Here is a 16,145-nt window from a genome sequence, read left to right as displayed (position 1 = left end):
AATATAAATGATGAAACTTACTATTAATGATTAAAGCTTTGTAAATAACAAAGTCTGTTCCACAAAACAACTTATTTTGATTGGTGTTTTTTTTTACATTTAATTAGATCTTACCACTAACATCGAAAAAATTAATTAAATATTTTTATAGTTTAATTAAAACTACTATAACAATGCACCACATTACAAAGTAGCATTATGAAATGTTAATCATACAAAAATAAATCAAAAATCAGTAGAGAAAATTATAATTTATAATTTACAGTTTATAAGAATGTAATTTGTATAATTTATGAATTTGACAATATGTAATTAGGGGGTTGCTTTTTCTACTAACATTCCACAATTAAATTAGAACTAACATTTATCGATATCATTTGAATAAAATTGACACTTATTAACATATCCTCTGGTAACATGTTTATGACAACTTAAACATTACATTAACAAAAGGGGGAAGGACACAATTGTTTCACAAAAATTAAAACAATAAATACAGTTTAATTTAATAAATCACATGTATGAACTTTATATTATACAATCAGTGGGGACCAGGCCTACATGCAGATGAATATTATGGTTAAGTTTTTATGACACACTTTAACATAAAAAAGTACTAACATATAGCTAATTGTATACAATATTCTTTCAAATTTATGGGTAACATTAAAACAAATTCAAAAATTAATTCTGTCGTATGAACTAATAAACTAATTTATATTTTTTTATAAATCGAAAGTTAGACTAAAAGACTTTCACAAAAGTGTAAGATAAAATGGCGTGTAACGTCGGCAAAACAAAACATTGCTCGTTTTATATTACCGTGCGCTGCGGATATCGGACATTAATATGCATTTAAAACGCGGTCGGTGCATCTATTAACTCGGGCAAAAAATATCCTATGATAACCTTAGGACAAAAGGTGAAGGACACAATTATTTAATTAATACTTATGAACTTAGGTATGAACATTATATAATGATCAGTGGGGGATGCCAGGCCTACATGAAGATTAATAATATGTTTTAGTTTTTATGTAACAGTTTAGTTTGGAAATTAACTATATAAAATTATCTGCATTAAAAAAAACAATCTAACAGAGCTGAATGTCTACATCATTCTTTCAAATTGATGGGCAACTTTAAATCAAATTAAAAAATTAATGCTATAATATGAAATAAGTGCTGAACTAATTTATCTTTTTTATAAATCGTAAGTGAGACTAAAAGAGTTTTACGAAGGTGTAAGATAAAATGGCGTGTAACGTCGGCAAACAAAATAGTGCTTGTTTTTTTATTAACGTGCGCTGCGGATATCGGACATTAGTATGCATTTTAAACGTGGTCGGCGCATCTGTTAACTCAAAATATCCTAACACAGACTTAGGACAAAAGAGTAAAGGACATCATTATTTAACTAAAATTAAAACAATAAATACTATGAAATTAGGTATGAACATTATTATGTACATTGTGTAATCAGTGGGGGATGCCAGGCCTACATGTAAATTAATATTATGTTTTAATTTTTATGAATTAGTTTAATTTGAAAATTAACTATATAAAATTAACTGCATTCATTTTGTGCATCATAAACAGGTAACTTTGTCGTTACTAAAAACAATGTACATTATTCTTTCAAATTTATGCACCATAGTTAATTGTATTTAAAAGTTTATGCTTTAATATGAAGTGTTTCGTAACAGCTAATTTATTTCAATAAACAGAAAGTGAAACTGATAGAGTTACTTCATAGTGTAAGATAGGCTTTGACGAGTTCATAAAATCTCGGGTAGCGTCGGTAAATAAAAATATTGCTTGTTTTTTAATGATTGCGCGCTGCAGATATCGGACGTTAATAAGCATTTTAAATGTGGTCGATGCATCTATTAAGTCGGGCAAACAAAGCAGCCTCGCTTCTGTAAGGGTATCATGTAAAAACATCTGTTTAAAGAACTAAGAAATGATGTATTTAAATGCTTGAGTTTTAAATATATGTGTTTATAAAGTTTAAGTAAGCTTTGATATTATAAAAACCACTTTTATTGTATGATTACATGAAATATTACTTTAAGAAATGTTCTATTAATGAGGCATGTGTAGGAGGGTGCTGTTAGCAAGAATGAACGCACACTGATATCGGACGTTAATGTGCATTTTTATACGCAGCCGGTGCATCTATTAACTCGAGGAAAAAAAAGCAGTCTCGCTACTGTAAGGGTATCTTGTAATACATAATCTGTAATTAACTGCTTTAATATTAAATTGGTGTGTTTAAAAGGTTTAATTGAGCTTTAAATTTTTATAAAACCACTTTTATTGTATGGCATGAAATAATATTTAAGTATATTTAAGTATATTTAATAATATTATTACTTTAAGAAATGTTTTATTAATGAGGCATTTGTAGTAGGGGGTACTGTTAGCAAGAATGAATAAAATGGCAGCGAGATAGCGGAGCACCCTCTGCAGTAACCAATTTAAATCTAAAACTACCATATTGAAGTATGTATAAAATGCTTGCAGTGCGAGCTCTGTGTAGTTCTTGTTTGAATTAAAATAACTAGTATATTGTTGAACTCTGATGGAGTAAATTCAGGGGGGGGGGGGGTAATTTGATAAGAGAACACAGTTTTTGAACTGTTATTAGAGTAAGTTAAATTTTACTTTAAAATTATTAAGGAAGACTATGCCATGACTATTGAAGTATGTATTAAATGCTTGCAGTGCAAGCTCTGTGTAGTTCCCATTATGAATTAAATTAACTCGTATTATTTTCAACTCTGATGGAGTAAATTGGGGGGGGGGGAGGCAACTTGATTAGAGAATGCAGTTTTTGAACTGTTAATAGGGGAAATTTTACTTTTAAATTATTAAGTAAGACAAGTAACTTATTCAAATTTAGTTTATACTTGAACATAAATCACTAACAGACTTTGGATATCAAATGGTGGCAATGCGCACTTTGTAGTGGTTGGGCCAATGCGCAACCTTCTTTAGACCTGTAGTTGATTGCGCTTTACGCAAATGATGTCATGTGCAGAAGGTCCATTATGGTACTCTGTTAATTATTTTGTATTGTTTATGTTGTTTAGTTTAAATTGTAAAATTACTTGTAAGGTTTGTAGTCTTTGCGTTTACTTGAGAAACAAATTTGTTGTAATTCTTTGTAATTTTGTGATCTTTTTAAATGTTACTACTTTTAAGTATTAAAATATTTAAGTAGACTAACAAGTGTATAGCTATACTCGTTAAACACATCTGGTAATATTTGTATTGTTTATTTTTGTTCTGGGAATAAACCTTTATTTAACATACACGAACTGACATGTCTTTATTCTATCTTTCTTCTTGTGACTCTTGCTGAGGTCAAAGGTCATAGGGTTCATCTCTTTTTTTTTTTTAATTTGACCTTTCCATTCTAAGGTTTAAATATTAGTTCCGAGCAAATTTTTTCAAGAGCTGCCGTAGCGCAGCGGGCTAGCTCACAGCCCCAGAAATCCTGGAGCTGTGAGCAGGGTGGGTTCAAATCCCTCCTGGGACCCTTTTACCATTAAAAAAAGACTTTTTTTATAATTCTGATAAAAAAGTGCAGGGTTTGAACCGGGGACCCTCCACTCTATAAGCACTCTCTCTCACTGCTGTGCTACTGAGCTGTTATAAAAAGTTAACGGTTTTTGGAGTGATGAATTTACCGCATTTGGACTTAGAAAATTTTTCACAAATTTCTCACCAAAAGTTTTGCCTGGCTCAAGCCTTGGATTTCTAGCTGATCTGAGAGTTGACCAAGGGCCTTGCTGGCTCAGATTTCTCACGGGCTGAGGGGATGGAGGGCTAAAAGGCAGTCAGTAGAGCTGGGCTGCTGAGGGGACTGGAGTTCTTTAAGGCAGTCATTGGAGTTGGGGTCTTGGAGGACTGGATGGCTGGCAGTAGCGTTGGGCTTGGAGAGTTGGGGTTAGGGTCAGGCCTGGCAGGGTTGGGGTTGTTGGAAAGTCTGTTAGCTTGGCTGGAGGAGTAAATTTTCTAAGCGCTGAGGGGCCAAGGAGGTTGCTCAGTGGGCTAGGGTAAGGGTTGCCTCTGCTCTGAGACTGCCGGGCAAGGGGCTGGGAGTTTGATGGTTAGCCAGTAGGCTCGGTTGGTTGGGATGAGGACGTGGGGTGATGGTAGGAGTGATGATGGACGTGAACGTTTGGGATGCGGACTTGGGGTGATGGTGTAGGAGTAATTGGCTGGACTGTTTAGGATAAGGACTTGGGGTGATGGTAGGAGAGTGGGAGTGGATGGTGAGATGGAGGCTTGGGTGGGCGATAGTAAGAGTAATGGGGTGGGCTGTTTGAGATGAGGTGGTTGAGGGTGAGTGTTGTGTTGGGCTGAGACGGGCATGATAAAGCTTGCGAGGACTAGGGGGTACGTTGGGATGAGATGGTTGGTATCCGAGGGAGGGGGTGGTATCAAATAAAGTGGTGACTCTATTCTTAGATATAATTTGACGATAGGGGTTTTTCAAATTAAAGGTGTTGTACGATACTTATTAGTTAATGTATTTAGTGGGGTGGAACTATTTCTGTTAAAGTGGTTATTCTTAGATGTAATTTGACAGTAGGGGTTTTTCGTATTAAAGGTGTTGTATGATACTTTTTAGTTAATGTATTTAAGGGGGTGGAACTATTTCTATTAAAGTGGTTATTCTTAGGTGAATTTAACAGTAGGGGTTTTCGTATTAAAGATGTGGTATGTACCTTTTATTTAAAGTATGTAATAGGGTGGAGCATGTATGTTTAAAGTGGTCATTCTTAGATATAATTTAATGAAAAGGGTTTTTGTATTAAAGGTGTGGTGTAGTACTTTTTAGTCAAAGTATTTACTGGGGTGTACTTTTTGTATTAAAGTGGTTATTTTTAGATGCAATTTAACGGTAGTGGTTTTTCGTATTAAAGGTGTGGTATGGTACCTTTTTAGTTGAGGTATTTAATGGGGGTGGAACTTTTTCTTTTAAAGTGGTTATTCTTAGATGTAATTTGACGGTAGGGGTTTTTCATATTAAAAGGTGTGGTATGATACTTTTTATTCAAAGTATTTGAGGTGGAACTATTTCTATTAAAGTGCTTAATCTTAGGTGTAGTTTAACAGTAGGGGTTTTTCGTATTAAAAATGTGGTATGGTACCTTTTATTTAAGTATTTATTGGGGTGGAGCTTTTTTTATTAAAGTGGTTATTCTTAGATGTAATTTAACGGAAGGGTTTGTTTTGCATTAAAGGTGTGGTGTAGTACTTTTTATTCAAAGTATTTAATGGGGGTGGAACTATTTCTATTAAAGTGGTTGTTCTTAGATGTAATTTGACGATAAGGGGTTTTTCATATTAAAGGTGTGGTATGATACTTTTTAGTTAATTATACTTTTAAGTTACTTTTAATACTTATAATCCACAACACATTTTATGTAAAACAATAGCACATTAAGGGAAATAGAGAGATTTCTTTTTTTCATTTATAGAATCATTTTATTTGACAACTCAACCTTCAAAGACTATATTATAATGTAAACAAAGTAATCTTCACATTACCAGCATAAGACAATAGTTTTAATTTAGTTTTCTTTGCAAAACCTTTGAATATTTTGCAGAGTGATGTTTTATGCACTCTCATGACCCTTCTTGTAGCTAAGCACAACAAAGTAATCTTCAATTATTGCTTAGCAGTTTCCAGCTCAGCAGAAATGAGCAGGATACCATACCAGTCACGTAACCATATTATGGTAAGCTTATTTATGTTTGTGCTTAGCTACTTTTGGGGCTTTAAGCACCTCTATGAAATTGTGCAAGTTTTAAAATCCAAAAACCAGAAATCATAGAAAAATCGTTTGCAACAGATTGTATGCTAGTAACACTTTTTACTATGAGGAATGTTTTCTTGCCCAATTGATTATGGTGCAACAGTTCTGTCATCGTATCAGGTATTCCTGTCAAGAAACTACAATGTCTGGTATTCGGTTTTTGGTTTTAAATGTTTTTTTCACTTGGTCAATTAATTAATTTTTCAAGAAAATATCAAAATACTTATTGGCTCAGAGATTAGGGTTTCGTCAGCCAGTCACATATAAGGCAAAACTTCTTTCTAGTATGTCTAGCTTTTCATTAATATGAAATAATAATTTGCTTTTAAGATCTTTTTCCACTATGCAAATAATACCTCTTAAAGGCACTGTACACCTTGCGTAAGATTTGAGTGAGATTTTACCTCTTTCTCAAAAACTATGTTACTTCAGAGGGAGCCGTTCCTCAAAACATTGTATACTATCAACAGCACTCCCATGCCTGTAAGCAAGTAAGGTTTTATGCCAACAATTATGTTGAGTAATTACCACGAGTGTCCAGTGTCTTTAAGTCAACAACATTAAATACAAAGATTATGGCTACTTATAATTATTGAGTTATGAGCTACCTTTAAAATTTTGTGAAACTTTAAGCTGTGAAGTAAAATAAGTGTACCTTGCAAGAAATTTAATTTTAGGATGTTTTTTCCTCCTGGTAACAAAAGTCTATACCAGACCACCTATCTTTCTGAAATCTTAAAGCCACTCTTTCGAGAAGTATTCCACCCCGAGAAAAAGTACATTTTTCTCCAACTTTGTGAGTTCAAAATACACACATTGTGTGCTTGCTTGCAAATGGTACACTTACTTTTACAAGAACATTTACTTGAATGTTAGAATACATCTGCCTATGACATTAAACAATTAACATGCCTACTTACAAATGAAATCAACAAGCTTGTTGCTCATTTAGGACTCCTTCATATATATAATGCCTTGAAGACCTTGTGGCTTCAATAATATTACTTTTTCTCTCAAACTCTGAAGCTTTCAAGACTGCAATGAGAGTTATTTGCTACACAGTAAACTTTAGGATATCAGTTTTTTTATGCTGTGAAATGGAAACATTGAGGTGTCCTAAAATGTAACGGGACACACAAAAGGAAGTCAAAAACTTTGATTTATGCTTAACTATGTAACTCATTGCAATCTTGCTTCTGCATCTCTTCTGCGTCAGGAGTGTCTTTTAGACAGACATGGCGCATTATAAATTGCCACTTTTATTATATTTGTTATTATTATTTATTATTATTAAATGAACTAGCCATAACTAGGGGCGTTTAATTTGCCCTTGTCATCAAAATATGGTGATCCATTAATGATTACTCCATTTATACATCATTTAAATTTTCAGATCAATTTTGCCAAAGTGTACCTTAAATAAATTGGATCTGATTTGCCTGAACTAAATTTTATAAATTTGTTTTAGGTCAGGCATGGTGTACAGCACATTCCAGATCTTTTACTTATCATCATACGATGCAAAATAATTTCATTCCTAGTTTATCGTTTAATTTGAGAAGAAATATCAATGGTTTGTACTAAAAACCTTTTTAATTATTTAAAATTGTAATTTTGTACAGTTAAAGGGGTCTTGTTAATCAAAAACATGTTTCCTATCTTTTAAATCTGTAATCAATCTGTAGGGACAGACCTCTCATTTCGGGTTAGGCTGGTGCCAGCATTTCATCCCCAAAAATGTTGTGGTATGTGACGAGATATTCTGTTGGTATGAGTGCTGCAAAAACAGACCACCCTTTGATGTTAGTGTAAAACAACCACAGGTATTTTACCTTCCTCTTGCATAACCCTCACACATATTAACAGGTGATATGTAGACAGTGGGCTGACTATACGCAGTTGCAGGTCTCGGAAATGTGTGACAGGTAGACACCATCTATGTATTAAGACAAACAAATGTTTATTAAACAATGTAATTTTAGTTTTTCATGTACTCAAAAAAGAAGAAGATAAAGATGATCGAGATCGAACAATGAGATGTAAGCATTTGAAGGAACAGCCATTATGTTGAGGTATGTGTAAATTTTGTTTTCAATTTATTTACTTCCCAAATCCCCCCCCCCCCAAGAAAAGTTGTTAGCATTTCAGTTTGTGTAGATATGTTTAACAGCCACGTGAGCGGAATGTTTTCAATGGAGGGCACAGCCTAATGGATCGGTCTATTGCATGAACTGTCAAGACAAAGTAGTGAAAAAAGTAATGAAAACAAAAATGGAAAGGATTCATGATTGATCCATCAGCTTCGTAATGTGCAAAATAATTTCCACAACCTTTTATAAAGGAAGGGGAGAGCAGTTTATTTACCTGATTCCATGTAAATTGTTAGGAAGCTCATCAACTGCAGGTCTCTGACATCTAATTGGTGGATGAGTAAATCTCTGTGGAGATGACTGCCCTCGCTGTCTGATGACTGCCCCAGCTATCAATGCAAACAAAAATACAATAACGCTTTATTAAGCTTTGAAGTAAGAGCAAGTAATAAAGCACAAGGGCAGTTTGAACATTTACCATTAAAGATCAACTTCAACATTTTTAATAGTAATAATAATAATAAAGGCTTTTTATTCAGCGCTCAGGTCAGTCACGTAGTGACGCTCATGGCGCTTCAACATTATCACCCCTGGTCACTTGGCCTTAAATAATTCCTTAAACCATCTCAGCTCCATGGGAAGTATACAGCCTGTGCTGCCAAATACTAAGCTAATCAATCACAAGAACCAACTCTGCCCTCACAGGTACCCATTTACCCCTGGGTGGAGAGAAGCTTACTGTTAAGTGTCTTGCTTAAGGACATAATAAGTGCCACATGTAATAATTACATACAATTGAGTAAAACTCAATCAAATTGGTTTCAACAAAATTATTTTGAGCTGTCTAAAATCTCAAATTAATGTTGGTTCATATAATTAAATTTAACTAAATGACAATGAAAGCCCCGCTTCTCTAACTACAGGGAGAAGAACTTAACAGTTCTAATGATGCATCTCAAATTATGTGGTTGTTGATATTGTTCAATTTAACTGTTGATGAAGACATCCTTGATTCTTAACATGTATGTTTATAAAACCATTTTTTCAGTGGCCTATGTTGGGCCAGGAATTTAAATAGTCCAAATAAGCAACACTATCAAACCTCCATGTTGAAACTGGTTCTTACCTTTTGTTTTGGAAGACATCATTGTACTTTGACACTGGGCAGCATGAACATTATGCATCTACTTTTGGAAGGGTAGACTTCATCCCACATTGGCATCTGTCCGTAGCTAACAAGAATAAACAATATTATGTAAAAGAGGTGTGTTGTGGTTTTTCTTCATCTGCAGCAAGGGTTCCACAATTCCACTCTTTTTCGGGTGAATCTTCGTGTAGTAGAATAATGGCAACCAGAACACCGGAATCAGCCTGACCAAAAATAATGCTCAAAGCGGCTGCAACAAGCTGCCCAAATTTGATCAGCTGCCACACAACCAAAAGGTAAAAATGATAACAAATTTGGTTTCATTTGGGTTTTTTTATGACAACTTTTGCAAAGCAAAACAACCCCCACACCACCATTATGTGTTTACTAGTTACCACTCTTGGTGTTAAATTTTGATGCAAGGAAAATTTGATATTTTATTTTCCCCAAAACACTATTAATTCCCTCCCCCACCCCCAACATAAAGTTCACTCAATTTTACAGTTCGGTTGCCAGTAGAAGGTACAATAGAAGAAAGGTGGCAAGTTTGCCAAGAAATTAAGGAAACTATGATAGATTTATGAACTAACAGCTGTTCTAATGTCAGGACTCGGGAGTTTCCCCTTACCTTTTATCAAGGAGAGAGCAGTTCATTTATCAGACTCTTGGTACATTGTTAGGAACTCCAGGTCTCAGACATCTACTTGCTGTAACATGCAAACAAAAATAAGATAATAATTATTTCCTTTAATATTAATCAAAATATGTAGATAATGTTTTAGCCGCATATGATATTATTGGTACCTCTGTGTGTAAACAAACTATACCGAAACAGGAGCATGCCTATGGACATGGTGTCAATCATACAGGGAGCTAACTTTCTCTCTTTGCCTAGAGAGCAGAAGAGGCAACGAAATCACGTCTTTTCTTTGTTGGTAGAAGATGAAAAAAAACGGAGCATGGCGGGGCAAAAAAATTGTTAAGTATAAACCATATTATTAAACTGTCGGTCTTTGTTTTTTGTTTTTTTAGAAATGTTTTTAGTTGGCTTCATCCTTTGATATATCAACATGAGCGAGTATACTCGCTATTGAATTTTCGATATATTGGTTATTAAAAAACTGACATCGAAGGATGTTAGTTGATGGAGAATGAGCTCAGCTGCTGGTAATTTGCTCAAAACATTCTGGAAGTTTTTGGCTATTGTTTAATTCATTCTATTTAATTAATTTTAGTTATTTGATAGTCATTAAGTATTGACATTGTCATTGATGATTGATGTTTTATTTATTTTTATTTTTTTTGGGGGGGGAGGGTGGTATCTTTTTGTGATTCTGACATCTTTTGTTTGTCGTTACGTGTCTGTTTTTGGCTTTAAAGATTCAATTGATATCTCTAGAAAAAAACAAAAAAAACTTTGAAAGTATGGGTCGGAAATTGAAACAGCATGGCTGCAGTGTAACGTGTGTAACGTAGGCTATACGGCGCGGGTAACATCGCCATTTTAAAAAGTGAATCCGCGCTTACCTAAAAAATAAACTCATAATTTGTTGAATTATTACAACCTATGTAAAGATCAGTTGAATTTTTCAAATAAGAAATACCTGAAGATATGTTCGATTCATTTAGAAGAAGGATGAGTGGTGGTTAATGAAGAAATAATTGACATTTACCTCGGCCTCAAATTGCTCACTTCGCATCGATACTCGCCTCGTCGTTGGAAATAGTCAGCGCGCGAAGAACAGACCCAATGATACCGATTTCCGAATAATAGAAGTAACCGAAACACAAGCCGGTTACCAAAGTCGATATTTTCAAGAACACTAAATTTTGAAAACATAACGCTAATCGATAGGCAAAAGTAGCAGAAAGATAACAAAACATGGAATCGATTCTAGGCAAAATCGACCCTTTTTTCGTTTTAGCAAGGAATATCAATGAGAAAGCCCATGTCTTCTGCTAGGCAGCAATGAGCAGGTTACCAGTCACAACAAACAGTACATCTCACGTAATAGTTTGACTGGTAACCTTATTCTGTTAAGCATTTGGTAAGCATTGGGTTGTGCTTTTAGGTAAGAAAGTGCACATACCTCGGTATTGCGCCCTCTTGGGATCAACACGGCTGTTTATTTAAAAAGTTTATTTGAATGTATTTTCTGATAAAAACAATTTCGAGGAGTCTTTGAACTCTAGAGTATTTATTATTCCGGCATTCAATAATATTGTTTTTAAATAAATAAATAAAAGTATTAAATAATCAACTACCGTCGGGCGTCATGTAACTTGAACTTTAATAGTAGATCTTTGACCTAGTTTTTAGCTATCTTTTGTTTTACGACGAAAGAAATCTTGCTAATCACAGAAAAGGTTACTGTTTTGACTGGTGCCCCACTACATTTTTGCTTAGCAAATAAATTTGTTTCATTTGTTTGTATTTTCTTCTGCTTATCAGATTTATGAAAGCAGTCCCATGTTTCGACCGTATGTCAAACACGTGTAAAACAAAACAACAACATTGGTTGATCATTTCCCTGACTTCTCAGATGCTAATACAACTTAACAAAAGGCTGTACAGAAAGTGTACAGACTACTTGGTAGGGACAGAGAAGCGTTGGGTCACCCACGTGGGGAAGGGTATCCTTCCATAATAATAATGGGGATCAATGGCAGGGAAAAGTCGGGTTCAACGGGGTGAAAAGAAACTGACGAAATTACCCGAAAACAAATTGGGAAATTGGCAGATAGCGGCTAAAGATTGATCTGTTAAAAAAGTAATTATATGTATTATGTATTAATTATAAGAGCGAAGAAAACTGTCTTGGAAAAAGAAAAGTTACTTGGGATATTGAAACCTTACAAATAGCATAATCCAATTGATCAATTTTTAATTTCTCACTATGTGTCTAACAAAACAGGTGTTATACCTACTTCTCTGCGGATGGTGGTATTGATCAACTTCTAAATTCTCCATACCTTAAGACAACAAATCTCAGTTCTATTATTCTGTGTCTTCTATTTTCCTCTAGGGTCATTGTTCACTTAATTATCAGTCAATAATAATCTCACCATGTAAACACTGGTTTAATAATTTCACGAGTTTACCCCATGCAAGAAGACGTACCCGATCACCCCTTTTAAAATAAATAGTTTCATCCCTTGCAAGGCCCGCCCATTTAGTACCTTATATGGTCACAAAAGTTAGGCAAGAAAATTCTAGAAGGTCCGGCTTTGTTATGCAAATATCAAAGCTGGTTGCTGATTGGCTGGGGGCTGGACGGAGGACGCCGGCTGGGGTCGTAGGTGAAAATCTGCATGATTTGCACATTTCAAAGAAAAAATGGAGGACTTTGAAAAGTTTCCGTGTCTTTTATCTCCAAGAAATTCAGCTTTTCACCGGATTTCCGAGTTCAACCTACTACAAAAGTGTAATGGTGAGTTGAGATTTTTTTTTGTCTTGAAAATAAAAGTGCTGCAAAGAATTTTCATTCGCAAAATTTGAAGAAATGTTGGATTTTACAACACAACCCGCAGGCCGAAAAGTAAAATAAAAAAACACATGTGTTGACTCAAATTATTCGGTGCGCAGACGACATTGTTGAAACGTGCAGGTTAGAATTACCGAATATGTCGTCCGAAACTTCTCCAAATTGAAACGTATTATGCACGACTAAAATTCTTTTAAAAGCATGCCCAAGTGCTACGAGCCCTTAGAAAAGAAGGACTGTGTTCCGCTTGTGTGAGTTTGCTATATAGTCTTTGTTTTTAAAACTTTTGGAGGCTGAGTTTTGAAAACTTACTTCTTGCACAATCGTCCATGACAACCCGTCCAGACTCCAAAGTGAGTTTGTTCTGAAACTGAGCCTAAAATTCATAAAGCCGGTTAGCAGAAAATTCTTTGCTAAACAAATAGTTGGTGTAGCACGAGTCGCAACAATATAAACTTTATGGAAAAGTAGCTGGTATTCCTGTTCCTGCTAAGCAAGATTTGTTTGTGCTTAGCAAGGTTTTGTACTCACCCAGCAATGACCAGACTTGATTAAATTTGGCCCTGGTGTCACTGAATAGACAATATTGTGCTGAAAATTGTTAAAATAATTGGACATTAATAGTGTCATAACGATTTAGCTCTTTATATCTTACAAACATATTTTAAAACACATTTCCAGAAGAAGTTGAAGTATTTCAATGGAGCTGTGGCCTGTGCCGCCCATGTGGGCCCATTTTCAAAGCCTAGCGCAGAAAAGTATTGCTAATCAGCCACTCCATGACAAGTTAACATTGTTTTGACTGGTGCTCATCTCATATTTTGCTTAGCAAAGAAATTTGTCAAGTAGTACTTTCTGCTTGACAACTTGACAACTTTATTAAATTGGGCCCAACTTGATAAAGCCTGTCAGTGTAAGCTTAACAATTTGCTATATGTACAGAAAAATCATGCCTGACAGAAACTGGTTACTTTAGCCAACATTCCATAAATGTTTTTTTTTGCTGCAATTCTCTGTGTTCAGACAGCTTTATTAAACTTTGCCCAATATAATTGAAATTTGTGTTTTCCCTTAAAAAGTTAATTTATGTACATGATGCATAAAAACAAATCAAAATAAATATATGTGACGTTGATTGTCAATAATTGCCAATGTTTTCGAAAAACAGTAATTATTACCGTATCTTTTTTCTTTTTACCACCAATTCGAGCCCATGCTGGGAAGGTGTCAACAAGGTGAAGATGCCTGAAAACTTATCATGATTATATTCGGTCAGTCTGTGTCAATAAAAAAAAATCAAATTGTTACACTTTTTAAATCCCACAGTTGACACCCTATGTTGGTAAAATTCACTGCATGTTGTGATTTCCTCTTTAACCCTTTGCATGCTACCATTCATTACACACACTATTCCCTGCCCGCTGGAATCTTTTTGCACAATCATTAAAATTACACACATCTGTACTCGAAAGCATTTTTCTGTGTGAAGGAATTATTTTATTGCAAAATGCAAAATAAGATAAATGTAGAGTATAATACGGACAACCAGTTAGTTCAACAGAATTGAATTCAAGTACATAATTTTTCTAAGTACACACTTCCAAAGCACAGCGAAAAATGTCCCCAACACCATGGACAGTTCTACCCTGTTTCCCTTCTTGCATAGGAAAGCTGCCATCGCTATCGTCAGATTCGGCTCCATCTTCCATAGATATGTGTCCGTTATCTGGCCCAATGTCAATAGACATAACCCCACTGAAGTATTATCATCTCTATCGTCTCACAACAAATCCTTAGACTCTTATTTTCCAAAGCTAGAATCCGCGAAAATATTTCAGAATGCTGCCTGCGGCGTCCATTGTTACTCCATTTTGTTTTATGGTGAAAACAGTCACCGAAAAACTCGGAAAATACAAGATTTTTTCATGAAAAACTGTCGCGTATTCGTTCGTAACATGTCCTCTGTGTATCGAAGTGTATAAAAAAGTACCCGGATGGATGTCAGGGGTCAAAAGAAAGGTCGATTGTGTGCAAACAAATAGCACGTTGTGTTGGGCGCAAATACACGTTTCGCTGTGTCGTGACATGTTTTTAAAATAAATCTGCTATTCTCGATATATCAAGAATTTGATAGTTGGGAAATTGTTTTAATATTTTCTCAAAAAGTAATGCATTTCATGGAATAATATTTCAAGAGGAGTCGTTCACCATTAACTTCTGTAAACCCTGTAAGTTGTTTGTAAATCTGTGAACTTTTAATTGTTGTTCTGGTCAGAAAGTGTCCAATGGCTTTAAAGTCACCTGGAAGTGGTATTTTTTTAAAATAAAGCTTTTGTCACTAAAATATGTGTTTTTACAAGAGGAATGTGAATAAAAAGTTAACTAAGGTTTAAAAATATGACTTTTGATTGTATTTACAAATTTACGAGTAGGCCCCGACCCGAGAGGGCGCTGTTCGTGATGTAATTCAAGGCGCGATATTTGAGGAGAAAATTTGTAGTCAGGCCCCCGTACATTACGTCTTTCAGATACCTTCTTCGATTTCCCACTAGCTGGAAAAATTGTTGGGACGGCGTCGTGTTTAAGAATGGCTCTTCTCGTCATGTCAAATGAGTGGTGTATCCCGGATTCGAAGCACGACGGCTCGAAGTGTTCGCTGCATAGCGCTGAAAAAGACGTCGGACCGGACCACTTTGCTCTAGTTAATCTGACTTTCGCAGCCCACAACCGCCTATACTTGGGATCTGCAGGAAATAGATGAAGACTGACCCCATCTTTAGTTGTTTTGCTGCATCCAGCAGCAATACACCTGGTCGGCATTGCTGGAAAAATGCCAGGAAAAAAACCTTTTTCGCAGCGTACAAACTCACGTCTTAGAATTACATTTACTTTTGCATGTGTGTTTATCTACGCATCGAGGCAAAGTCTTCCTTTTCCTACGTCACAAAAGGGGTAGGCGGAGTCAACCCCCTCAAGCACTTAATTAATTTTTTTAACATATAAATCGTGACAAACAATTACTCAAAAAATTGTTTTATTGTAAATAAACATATACTCTTATGTTTAAAAGAAAAAAAATCCTTTTTCCAGGTGCCTTTAACCAGCTAGGCCTACAGCACCAAGAACCATAAATGAGTTGCATTGTTCGTTTTAATTTACAGTTAAAACAATAACATCAATCTGTTCACCAAAGGGTTAAATAAACATACTGTGATAAAATTTAAACATATTTGCATGGTTTAGGATCTCCAATTTCAAACTTGAACAAAATTTGTTAAAATAAAACAAATTAACTTACTGGTTTGCTGTTTAATGAGCTCCCTTGCTATCACATAATGTTGGCCTCAAGCTCCCAAGATCCTCTTAGTCTATCATGGCCTATTTGTAGAACGAATCCCAAGGAGATTTCATGAAGCCATGTGCCAAACAGTTAAACATTGCAGAGTGAAGTTACACCATTCTTGTTTTATTTTAGACCACGTCCCCATGCAGCAAAAGACTATGGTGTGTGTCTAGCAACTAGTGTCTTGGCACTTGCAACTCTCCTTGCCCACTCCTCACCCATGCTTCACTGCACAACTCACACAAGA

General features: G+C 35.1%; 1 protein-coding gene across 1 annotated transcript; it reads right to left on the bottom strand.

Annotated features, from left to right (window-relative positions):
* Positions 1–5,518: 5,518 nt before the first annotated feature.
* Positions 5,519–10,794, bottom strand: LOC139939142 (uncharacterized). The gene is made up of 5 exons (XM_071934894.1): positions 10,744–10,794; positions 9,699–9,777; positions 9,050–9,155; positions 8,198–8,312; positions 5,519–7,769 (listed from the first exon to the last, which is right to left on the bottom strand). The coding sequence occupies exons 3-5, from the start codon at positions 9,105–9,107 to the stop codon at positions 7,637–7,639; spliced, it is 306 nt and encodes a 101-aa protein (XP_071790995.1). The 5' UTR covers positions 9,108–9,155; positions 9,699–9,777; positions 10,744–10,794; the 3' UTR covers positions 5,519–7,636.
* Between the last annotated feature and the right edge of the window lie 5,351 nt (positions 10,795–16,145).

The sequence above is a fragment of the Asterias amurensis genome, chromosome 6 (assembly GCF_032118995.1).
Source record: "Asterias amurensis chromosome 6, ASM3211899v1".
Taxonomy (NCBI): domain Eukaryota; kingdom Metazoa; phylum Echinodermata; class Asteroidea; order Forcipulatida; family Asteriidae; genus Asterias; species Asterias amurensis.
This window is presented reverse-complemented; position numbering and strand designations above follow the sequence as displayed.